General features: G+C 46.9%; 1 protein-coding gene across 1 annotated transcript; it reads right to left on the minus strand.

Annotated features, from left to right (window-relative positions):
• Positions 1-3500: 3500 nt before the first annotated feature.
• MAGEC3 (MAGE family member C3) lies at positions 3501-8998 on the minus strand. The gene is made up of 2 exons (XM_074391638.1): positions 7742-8998; positions 3501-5165 (listed from the first exon to the last, which is right to left on the minus strand). Exons 1-2 carry the CDS (start codon positions 8785-8787, stop codon positions 5126-5128), a joined length of 1086 nt encoding a protein of 361 aa, XP_074247739.1. The 5' UTR covers positions 8788-8998; the 3' UTR covers positions 3501-5125.
• Between the last annotated feature and the right edge of the window lie 3081 nt (positions 8999-12079).

Raw genomic sequence — 12079 nt, forward strand, 5'->3', positions numbered from 1 at the left:
TCCAGTCATAACAGATTAAGGACCACATTAGTAACCTCATGTTAACTTGATTGCCTCTAAAATGATGCTATCTCCAAATAATGTCACATTTTGATATTGACATAGGATTCTGGAGAGGATGCAGATGAACTTAGAATAGTGGTAAAGGCGAGTGGCAGATCTATACTATATCATTTCCCATGTATAGATGTATTGTGTGTGTGTGTGTGTGTGTGTGTGTGTGTGTGTATGCAGATCTATGTTTATAAAAGCCTGAACTCAGCTTTTAACTTCTAAGTAGAAGGCTGAATTTTAGAGGAACTTTGTAAAGGGGAAAATTGTGACGTGTATTTTTAGAATTTTTTTTGCAAGAAGAATACATGCACTACACCTTCTTTTAAGTAAAATATTAAAGTAAGCCTAAGAACAGGAACAGGAGCAGTGCAGTAGTCAGCTAAAGTAACAGCAAGCTGAAGGAACAGAAAAAAATATCACTGAAATTTAAATGGCTTTACACAGCAAGGTTATTTTTATGCACATAAATTCTGATTGGAGTTGGCAAGGTGTTACGGGCTGAATTGCGCCCCTCCCCCTAAATTCGTATATCCAGGTCTTGACCCCTAGTACTGCAGAACATCACTGTATTTGGAGATAGAACCTTTGAAGAGGCAATCAAGGTAAAATAAGGTCATATGCGTAGGACCTTATTCAATATGACTAATGTCATTGTAAGAATTAGAAATTAGGACACAGACACTCACACCAACTTAACAACCACATGAGAATTCAGTCAGAACACAGCCATCTACAAACCATAGAACAAAGCCACAGACTAAATCAAATCAGCCAACAACTTGATCTTGGATTTTCAGCCTCCAAAAATATGAGAAAATAAGTTTCTGTTGTTTAAGCCACCCTGTCAGTGGCATTTTGTTATGGGATAATGAACAAATACATAACGAGTCTCGGCTCTCATGTGATTCAGGAATTAAAGCTGCTTTCATCTTTTAGCTGCACATTACAACATGGTAACTGCTGAAACGAAGAGAAAGCATGTGAATTTTGCACTGGCTTCGGCCTAACTACAAATATGCAACCAGAAAAGAGAGGCAGATGAGATAGAAATGGGCACTTGTACTGTTACCCAGAAACTATTACAGTGCTCAGTTACAAGCAACTATTAACATAATAGTTTCTGGGAAGGCAAACATTGCCTTGAAATCATCCAACTGTTTTTAGATCCTATTAGGAAACTTGCAGTTTCAAATACAATATTACATCTGGTTTTAAAACAATTATTTAACTCTTGGCAGGGAGGGCTCCACCTTTTGCCCTCAATAGCACTTTTCTGCACTTCCATTTTAATAACCTGTAAAGTTTCTTAAGGCTGAGAATGTTCTCATTCCTTTTGATGTACAGTATATATCTTACCCTGTGAACCTCTGCTACCTTCCAATGACTGAACATTCCTGAGTTGTACAGGTCTCAAACTTCCGAACTCTAGTGATCCGCCTGCCTCAGCTTCACAAAGTGTTGGGATTACAGGCGTTAGCCACTGCGCCTGGCCTCCTACAGTTGTACAGGTGTCTGTGACACACTGCAGATCAGGATTTTCCTGTGGTGCAGGTACACAGACAAGAGACACTGGAAAGATGGATAACTACTGCTTTCTTTTTAAATCAGACCTAGCATGTCCACCAAGGAACCCTTGTTCATATCATAGGTGGATGTCAGAATTTTGTGTTTTGTTTTTCAGAAATTTGGCTTCTCGGCCAGGCACCGTGGCTCACACCTGTAATCCCAGCACGTTGGGAGGACGAGGCGGGCAGATGACCTGAGGTTGAAAGTTCAAGACCAGCCTGATAAACATGGAGAAACCCCATTTCTGGGCATGGTAGCACATGCCTGTAATCCCAGCTACTCAGGAGGCTGAAGCAGGAGAATCATCTGAACCCAGGAGGAGGAGGTCGCGGTGAAAGGGGATCACACCATTGCACGCCAGCCTGGGCAAAAAGAGCAAAATTCCGTCTCAAAAAAAAAAAAAAAAAAAAAAAAAAAAAAAAAAAAAAAAAAGAAGAAGAAGAAGAAGAAGAAAAAGAAAGAAAGAAAAAACGAAAAAAAAAGAAATTCGGCTTCTTGTTTATTTACAAAGTGATTTCTATAGTCTTTTCTCACCTACAAAGTTTTTGAGGGTAGCTTTGGTTTTGGATTACCTATGAAAACTCATTCATCTTTGTATGTGTTCAGTGGCCTGTTTCAAATAAATCTTTTTACAGTCCTACTCCTAATGTCAAATATCAGGATGATTTCAAAAACTCTGTCTCTGGCTTTAGCATTACATCCCTAAAACCAGTATGTTATGTGGCAAATAAGATTCTACTCACCAGCTTATGTGGAAATGCTTTGAGAGTGTGTTGAAGATGCCCATGGTAGGTACTGAAACATCACTGTCCAAAATGCACATTTACATCAAAGAGCTGTTGTTATCATAGAGGATCCAGGGTGGAGAATAAAACAGTCAGGGAACTTCTGTGGGGAGTAGGAATGGCTTATGTCAGGGAAGGGGCAGTTGACTCCAGGCTACTACCCTGGGAGCCAGGCCCAGTCTTCACAAGAAGAAACCTTAGTGACAAGCTGATCAGCAGGCCAGCTTCCAGAATTAGGTAAGACAGCATGCAGAGAAGGTCACAAGGAGGGTCCCATAATGTGGGAAAGAGCTGGGACTGAACAAAACTGCTGACCCCTGGACAGAGTCAGCTCTAAAGAAACCTAGGGCTCATGACAGGAGGAATTTAAGTAAAGAAAGGCCACAACAATTCCTGAATTGTATTTCATTTTCATTGTCACCTTCTTTCTTTAGGCTGAACCTGATATCTTAGCCATGTGGTTATCTTTAGGTCACCTGAAAGATATTAAGAAGAGTGAAGAGAACTGACGTAACAGGCGGAAGGCCTCCCTCAGGCTGGGGAGCAGTGGGAACAGTGTGGGCCTAGATGAATTCATACCAGGGTTCAAGTACCAACCGTGTCACATTCTAGCCACGTGATCTTGGGGAAATTATCAAACACTGTGAGCCTCAGGTTCCCCTGTGTAAAATAGGTTTGGTAAGTCCTGTCTTGCAGAATTGCTGGAAGATACATAATGTGAGTAAAGCACGTGGCACAGTGTCTGACATACACTGGAACTTAATGAATGGCAGTTGTAATCAAATATGATTATAACCCCAGAGGCTACTGCTACCTTTTAAAAAAAAATCCACTCTTAAATCTTTATGATTCAAAAATCTGGGAAAATATGTAGCTGAATACCTCACAGAGGAAGTACTCAAACAATCATTCAGCTTCCTAAATGAAACTCAGTACATTGTCTTTCTGAAAGGATATATCGTATACTTTAGGTAAGGCAAGACTTTTGTAGCTGGAATGCAACTGAAAGATCATAGATTTTGAGTGAAGGACAAACTCCTTTTCACCTTCCCCGTTGCTCATCCATCCAAACCACTATTTCTATCTATGCTTCACTAAAAACCTAGCCCTTGTTTACAGTTCTCCATATTACATTCAAAATAACCCAATTAAAAGTCTCGTCAACGGAACAGGCTCTGGTTCTCCCTGGCCAGGCAAATGAGTTCCAGCCTAGAGGCTTCTGGGCACCACTTCAAGGAATTATCACCATATTTCTCAGGAAACCCCTGCACATGATGGGTATCAATCATCCAGTCCTTGCACTGTGTTCAAGTGCACCAGTACAAGAGCTGCAAGATACCTTCTGTCACTTCCCCATGGGGAGACTCCTCTCTGCCTCATCCTTCACCCAGAGGGGAACTGCTCAGAGCAATTTTCCATGCCAGGCTTTTGTCTCACGTTCAGAGAGTCTGAGCCCTGCCACCACCCAGATTCATAGCAATCAGCTCCCACAGAAGCACCTGCAGTTTCCTGAAGCCCCAAACTGCCTTAGTTTAAGGCCTTCATACTTGAAGGCTCCAACTGGAGTCTCACCTCCCCACTCTTTTAACTCATTCTTTAGATCGTAGAGAAAATCTTACCCTTCCTGCTATGGCTTCTGCACCTAGACTTTACCATGTTATGGGTAGGAATAAACCTTGTTTTGTTAATATCCCCACTACCAACAGTGCCTCCCACAGGCAAATGCTGAAATAATGTTCAGCAAGTAAAGGAGTTGGTGATGCTTTTATTTATTAAGATTTAAATTCTGTTAATTCTTTAATAAGCCAAACAAATATATATCTTTAATTTTCAAGAACCACAGAATAAAGGGGATAAGGAAAGTCAAAAATTAACAATCCCTTATTTTGTTCCACTATTTAAATGATGAGTCCGTTCACATTTTAAAGGAAATTCCAATCCCAACACCACATTACACTGTTTCAGATCACGAGACAGAAGGGTTTCATTTTTTCCTTACAAATTATCACATTCTTACTCTTTTTTTTTTTTTTCCCAGACAGAGTTTCGCTCTTGTTACCCAGGCTGGAGTGCAATGGCGCGATCTCGGCTCACCGTAACCTCCGCCTCCTGGGTTCAGGCAATTCTCCTGCCTCAGCCTCCTGAGTAGCTGGGATTACAGGCACGAGCCACCATGCCCAGCTAATTTTTTGTATTTTTAGTAGAGACGGAGTTTCACCATGTTGACCAGGATGGTCTCGATCTCTCGACCTCGTGATCCACCCGCCTCGGCCTCCCAAAGTGCTGGGATTAAAGGCTTGAGCCACCGCGCCCGGCCCATTCTTACTCTTAAACCAGATAAACAGCAGTACATGTGTGATGAATATTCATAAACTAAGATCCTGAAGTGAATTAAGCCAATCAAAAGCAGAAGCATTTGAAAAAATCCCCCCCACTCCATCCAAAAATGTTGAATTCTAAGTCACTCATATAAAACGGGAACACAAAGAACACTGTGGTACCTCCGGCTCCACTCTGGCCCTACACTGCAATAGAACCTTGACTGCCCTCTTCAAACACAGAGGGGGAATCTGTCTCAGACTTCACTCAGGACAGAAGTTGGAGGACATGACACTGGAGCTTGCACTGGGATGGCAGTAGCATCATCTGTGGTGTCAATTATGGCCTGGGCTCTGTCTTCCACATCTTTCAAAGCATCCAGGTACCAGGATGGAAAGGAACTAGGGATGGTACTGGACAGCTTGGCTAAAAACTCTAGGACTAACCAAGAGAGCACAAAGGGAAGATGAAAAGGGAGGGGGGCTGTAATGTGAAAAATGCTGGGGATGGACAAATCTGCCAGCACCTGGACAGCCAGCTCTCAAGAAACCTAGGGCTCAGAACAAGAGGACCTTAGGTAATGAAAGCCAATACTATTCCCTGAATTGTACTTTATTCCCTTTTTTATCTTCCATCTGTAGGCCTAACCTAATATCTTAGCCACAGGGTTCAACTTTATTTCACCTGAGAGACAGTAAGAAGTGTGAAAAGGGCCAGGCGTGTGGCTCACGCCTGTAATCCCAACACTTTGGGAGGCCGAGGCGGGCGGATCATGAGGTCAAGAGATCAAGACCATCCAGGCCAACATGACGAAACCCCGTCTCTACTAAACAACAACAACTGCAGCAACAACAACAACAACAACAACAACAGAAACCATTAGCTGGGTGTGGTGGCACACACCTGTAGTCCCAGCTACTTGGTAGGCTGAGGCAGGAGCATTGCTTGAACCCGGGAGGCGGAGATTGCAGTGAGCTGAGCTCACGCCACTGCACTCCAGCCTGGCGCCTTGCAACAAAGGGAGACTCTGTCTCAAGAAAAAAAGAAGTGTGAAAAGAAGTAACAGGAAAAGGCCTTCCTCAAGCTAGGTGGGGACAGTGTGGCCCTAAATGAATTCAGATCAGGGCTCAAGTCGCAACCTTGTCACAGGCTAGTCACGTAATCTTGGGAATTTATCACGCATTATGAGCCTTGGGTTCTTCATCTGTAAAATGGGTTTGATAAATCCTGTCCTGTAGAATTGCTGGAATCCATGTAATGTGAGTAAAATACCTGCCACAGTGCGTGGCATATATTGGAATTTTAATAAATCGCAGTTGTTATCAATGATTATAACACCAAAGGTTACCACTGTCTTTTGGGCAAAATGCAGCTCTTACGTTTTGTTTTCCAAAACATCTCAGAGAATATGCAGGTGAATGCATCATGGAAACCCAACTTAACCAAAACTTTGATTTCGTAAATAAAACTCAGAATACTTTTTTCTGAAAGGGTATGTTGTATAATTTGGAAGAGGGAAGGCATCTTCAGCTGGAATGCAACTCAAAGATGCTAGAATTTGAGGCAAAGATAAACTCCTTTACACCTTCCCCATTGCTCATCCATCCAAACCACTGTTTTTATTTATCTGTCACTAAAAATCTAGTCCTTGCTTACAGGTTGCTCACATTACATTCAAAATACCTAATTAAACGTCTTTCAATGGAGCGGGTGCTGGCTCTCCCAGGCCAGGCAAATAAGTGCCAGCCTAGGGGCTTCTGAGCAACACTTCAAGGGATTATCACCCTATTTCTCAGGAAATCCTTGCAGATGACTGCTATCAATCACCTAGTTCTTGCACTGTGTTCAAGCTCACCAGTTAAGAGAGCTGCAGGACACCTCCCATAACTTCCCCATGTGGTGACTCCTCTCTGCCTCATCCTTCACCCAGAGGGAACTGCTCAAGTAGCTTTCCACTCCAGGCTTTTTTCTCACCTTCTGAGAGTCTGGCCCCTGCCACCACCCAGCTTCATGACAATCAGCTCCCACAGAAGCAACTGCAGTTTCCCAAAGCTCAAAACTGCCTTAACTCATTTGAAGGTTCACATCTGGAGTCCCACTTCCCCAGTATTTTTAAGATGTTCTTTAGATTACAGAGAATATCTTACCACCTTCCTGACATGGCTTCTCTCCTAGACTCTACCATTTTATGGGTAGAGATAAGTCTTGCTTTTCATAGTATCCCCACTACTAAGAGCACCCTCCACAAGTAAATGCTCAAAGAATGTTTAGCAAATAGTCACTGAGGCTTTCATTTATTAAGATTGATTTTCTGCTACTTTCTTGAATAAGCCAAGCAAATCCAGGTACAGTATCTTTAATTTGGAAGAGCAACAGAGTAACAGGGTAAGGACATGCAAATATATCAACCATACTTTATTTTGTTCCACCATTTAACTGCAGAGTTATTTCACATTTTAAAGAAAATTATTACCGAACATCACAATATACTGTTTCAGTTCACAGAATAAGACAGGTTTTCCCTATTTTTCTTATGAAATACCACTCTCTCTTAAACCAGACAAACGACAACATAAGTGTAAATAACATTCATAAACTAAGATTGAAACTCAAAGATGCTAGAATTTGAGTCAAAGACCAACTCCTTTACTGGGAGGAGAAGCATTTGTAAAATACACCCTCCCCCCACCCCGACACACACACAAAGAAAACTTTTAAACTCTAAGTCACTCATATGAAACAAGAACACAAAGAACACTGTGGTCCCTCTAGCTCCACTCTGGCCTTCCACTGCCTAGAACCTCGACTGCCCTCTTCAAACACAGGGAAGACTGTGCCTCAGACTTCACTCAGGACAGAAGTTGGAGGACATGACACTGGGGCTTGTACTGGCCATGGCAGTGGTATCATCTGCGGTGTCAATTATGGCCTGGGCTCTGTCTTCCACATCTTTCAAAGCATCCATGTACCAGGATGGAAAGGAATTAGGGATGGTAGTAGATAGCTTGGCCAAAAACTCTAGGACTTTTCTCTTGCTGGCTTCTGAATGAGCTCTTGGACCCCACAAGAATTCATAATGTGGAGGAGCACTATTGGGCACCTCCCGGTACTCCAGGTACTTTCTCTGCACCCAATCTTTAGTGAGGAGCTCTCTCGGCTCTCCATATATAAAGTGCTCCCTCCCAGGATACACCCCTATTGCACTCAACACTTCCCAGATGACCTCCTCAGGGACACAGCTGCCCTTTATGAAGATCATACTGAGAATAAGAATCAGGAGACAGTTCTGGGGCATACCCTGGTCATCAATCAGGCTTCCCTCACAGGTGAGGTCTAATGTGTCTTCAAAGAAATAGCAGTGGTTGTCAGGGTCCATATCAGTCAGGGAAATGCCAAAAATCAGTTGTATGAACTCATGGGCTTTCCCAAAGATCATAGGAAAATAGTCCTTATACTTCTCGGTGACAGTAGTCAGCATCTCTGCCTTTGTGACAGGCTCCTTTTTTTGATATTTGAGGAGAAAAAACTGCACCAACTCAGCCACCTTTTCATCTAGCACATACCTGCTCAAGGACTGACTATCTGGGAAAGCCTGCCATACAGGTGTTTCCTCATCTTCTTCACTGCTGGACTCCTTCTCCAATAGGGTCCACAAGAAAGGGGAAGAGCAGGAGTTCAGAGAACTCTGGGGAGGATTCTGCAGAGGACTCTGGGGAGGATTCTGCAGATGACTCTGAGGAGGACTCTGTGGAACACCCTGGGGAGACATCTCAGGAGGACCTTGGGGAGGAATCTCGGGAGGACTCTGGGGAAGAGGTGGTATCCCAGCAACAGGTATCTCCTCATCTTCTGAAGCACTCAGAACTAGATTACAAAGTGAGGATGAGGACGAGGAAGAAGAGGAGGGGTATAAAAAGTGGAAAGAGGAAGAGGAAGTGGAGGAGGCATCCTCCTCTTCCTCATCTATGGAATCCGGTGCATCTACCAAGTCCTCTATCACACTTGGGATCTGGATGTCTTGCTCATCAAAGCTGAGGCGTGAAAGGTTTGGAAAAAGAGGCATGAGGCCTGTTGTTCAGGAGCAGCAGGTAAACGTGTGAGTAGGAATGGAGATGATGGGATCCCACAGGCCTGAAGGAAAGAGTGACAGTGTGAGTAGCCTCGGCTGAGAAAGGCACACATAACTGATCTGACAAAGGCGTCCTTCCATCTCTCCTTCTCTTAAAGTGGTCCTCTAGGGCCTCACAGGTCTCCTATACTCCTAGGGAGTTTGTTCCCTGGGAACCTGTAAGAGGATGTGAGGAAGCACCTCGGGGCACAGCTGGTAGGCAGAACCCCAGGCTTCGGGACTGACAGTAGGTGGTTAGGACTGGGTGCTGCCGGGTCTGCTCTGTTTGTAGGGGTGGGGCCCTTGGTACACCGTCAGGGTGTGCACTCACCTTGACTCCTAGCACTGCCTGCGCCTCCTCTGCTGTGCTGGCTTTAGAAGTGCAACTCAGACCCTGGTCTTCAACTCCTGGTTCCTGGAGCACCTGCAAGAAGAAATGAGAGAGGGCTGGGCACTATGGCTCGTGCCTGTAATCCCAGCACTTTGGGAGGCCAAGGCGGGTGGACCACCTAAGGTCAGGAGTTCCAGAGCAGCCTGGACAACATGTATTTCCGTCTTACTGGAAATACAAAAATCAGCCAGGCATGGTGGTGGGCACCTGTAATCCCAGCTACTTGGGAGTCAGACAGGACAATCACTTGAACACTGCAGGCGGAGGTTGCAGTGAGCAGAAACCATGCCATTGCGCTCCAGCCTGGGTGACAAGAGGGATACGTCTCCCCGCCGCCAAAAAAAAAAGAAAAAAAGCAAGAGAGCCCCTCTGACTAAAGACTGCAGCTGGGGCTGGCCAGACACCCAGAGCCCCACAGTTCTGGGGTTTGTGGCCCCCTGAGAATTCAATTAGCGTTGTCACATTTTCTCAGATCGGCCCATGTCCCCACCACTGTGCTGGCCTGCGGCAAAACCTCAGCGCAACCTCCACATCCCTGAGAGCAGAGGGAGGTAGTGAGGAGGCAGCCACGTCCCATACTCCACCACGGGGGCAGTCGGGGCAGCCTCACATCTGCTCTGAAGCACATGTGACACCTCAGTCCTCACTCTTATCCCCAGCAGGGCCTGGGAATCTTCCCTCTGCCAACCGGAGGCAGCTGCCTCTGCCGACTTGCCGTGGGACCCTCAGACCAAGCCTCCCCCTCCCCTACACCCCTCACTCAGAAATGAGGTGCCGCGGCTCAGCCTGAGGCAACTGGGGAGCTGCTCTACCAGGGCTGATAGGAGGGACAGAGTGGGAATCTCTGGGAATCTGTCCTCTGAGGTGGGGGTTCCCTTAATCCTCCTCAAAATCTCCCTATTTACTCCCTACAGGGCCAGCACCTCCTTTCTTCTGTGGTGGGGACGGGTCCCTCAGCCGTCGGCTGCTATATTCCCGTCAGGAGGACCCGTCCCTCAGCCGTCGGTTGCCGTATTCCCCTCAGGAGGACCCGTCCCTCAGCCCTTGGTTGCCCTATTCCCGTCAGGAGGACCCGTCCCTCAGCCGTCGGCTGCTATATTCCCGTCAGGAGGATCTGTCCCTCAGCTGTCGGTTGCCGAATTCCCGTCATGACCACCCGTCCCTCAGCCCTTGGTTGCTCTATTCCCATCAGGAGGATCCGTCCCTCAGCCGTCGGCTGCTATATTCCCATCAGGAGGACACGTTCGTCACACCTTGGTTGCCCTCTTACTCTCTGTGACCTACACGTCCCACCGCAGGGGCAGGGCACGCCGGGGCTTTTGCCCTTTATGGTGGGAGGTCCCTCAGTTCTCCCTCAGGGCCCTTACCTTGAGAACTGGTCGGGTCTAAGACTTCCCTCGGCTGACCTAAGTCGAGCCTCCTCACGAAATGCCTTCCAAGGCTTCCAAGATGGAGGTTGGGAAAGCACATCCGGGAGCCCTGCGGGGGTTGACCAGGGCTGACGGCAGGGGCAGCGTGGGGTGGGGCCTCGTCTCCGCGGAGGAACCGCCCCGCCCCTTCTCAGCCTCGTTTTCATCCCCGACCTCGCCTCCTGTTTTTCATCTCTTCCTTCCCACCTCTCGGATGCGCTCCAAGCCTTCTTGCTCACTCCCTAAGCCTTACCAACCTCTTCCCTCCCACCTCCGGAGTCCTTGACACTCATAGCCCACCTTTTTCCAGGGCTGACAGCAGGGAGTGGCTGGGTGCAGCCTGTGACTCCCCTCCGTGTTGGGAGGTTGCGGTCTGTCGACAAAGTTCTCTTATTGTTCAGTGGCCAGCCCTGGGGCTCCTCTCTCTGCTTAACTGAAACTGCCCTCCTTCGAGAAAACCTCTCCTTTTTGCTGACTCCCAAAATGGAAGTCGGAAAGTTGAACATCTGGGGACCCTGATGGGGTCCTCCAGAGCTGGCAGCAGGCACAGGGACAGGGGAGGGGCACTAACAGCCTTGGGTGTTTCCTTCCAGCCTTCCTGAGGGGCTGCACCTGGACTCCTGAAACTGCCTGGACTCACTGCCTCTGTGGGTCGGAGTGTTTCACCTCCAAATAAGCCCCTCCCATCCCTGAGACCTGCGAGGTGCAAGAGAGGTAGAAACACATCCATCCACGGTGGGATAGGGCCTCCCAGGCCCCAGGCAGGGCTCCACTGCCCTCCGTCTGAAACTGGGTGGGAAGGCCCCTCAGTCTTCTTTAGCATATTATTCCTGACAGGGCCTGCACTCTGTCCCCCTCCTCTCCAGAGACTTTTCCTCGGATCCAGGTTCCTATTTCCATGAAACCCCAAGAGGAAATGAATCACGCTAGCACCTCTCCCTAATGGCCCTGCCCAACGCCTCCTAGGCGTGAAAACAAGGGCTGGTTTTTGTGGGTCCTTCTGTGTCTGGGGTGGGATATCTCACCACTTCTTCCTCTGCATCATTCTGGGGATGCCTGGAAGGTCCTGAGTCCCTTCTCTCATCATGATCTGAAATGAGAGTCACCTGAGCACAGCCCTCTCCTCTTTCTACCCACTAAGATGTCAGGGGACATCACAGTGGGCCACCATGCCCCAGGGCCTCCCAGGGATGACAGCAGGTGGGAAGCTGGTTTCTGTGGATCCCCCTCTTCGTGGGCAAGGAATCTCTGCAGTTTTCCCTCAGAGGCCTCATCTGACTACTGGCTGGTCCTGGGTCTTCCCGTCCATCCCAAGATAACAGTATGACACAGGGGAAAAAACATAATGTAACTTTACCCTGAAGAAAACTGAAAAACGCTATGTCACCATGGGAATGAAATTAACACCATCAGTGATAAATTATGTTGGTACTATGTGCTGTCGGTA

This window comes from Saimiri boliviensis, chromosome X (assembly GCF_048565385.1).
Source record: "Saimiri boliviensis isolate mSaiBol1 chromosome X, mSaiBol1.pri, whole genome shotgun sequence".
Taxonomy (NCBI): Eukaryota; Metazoa; Chordata; class Mammalia; order Primates; family Cebidae; genus Saimiri; species Saimiri boliviensis.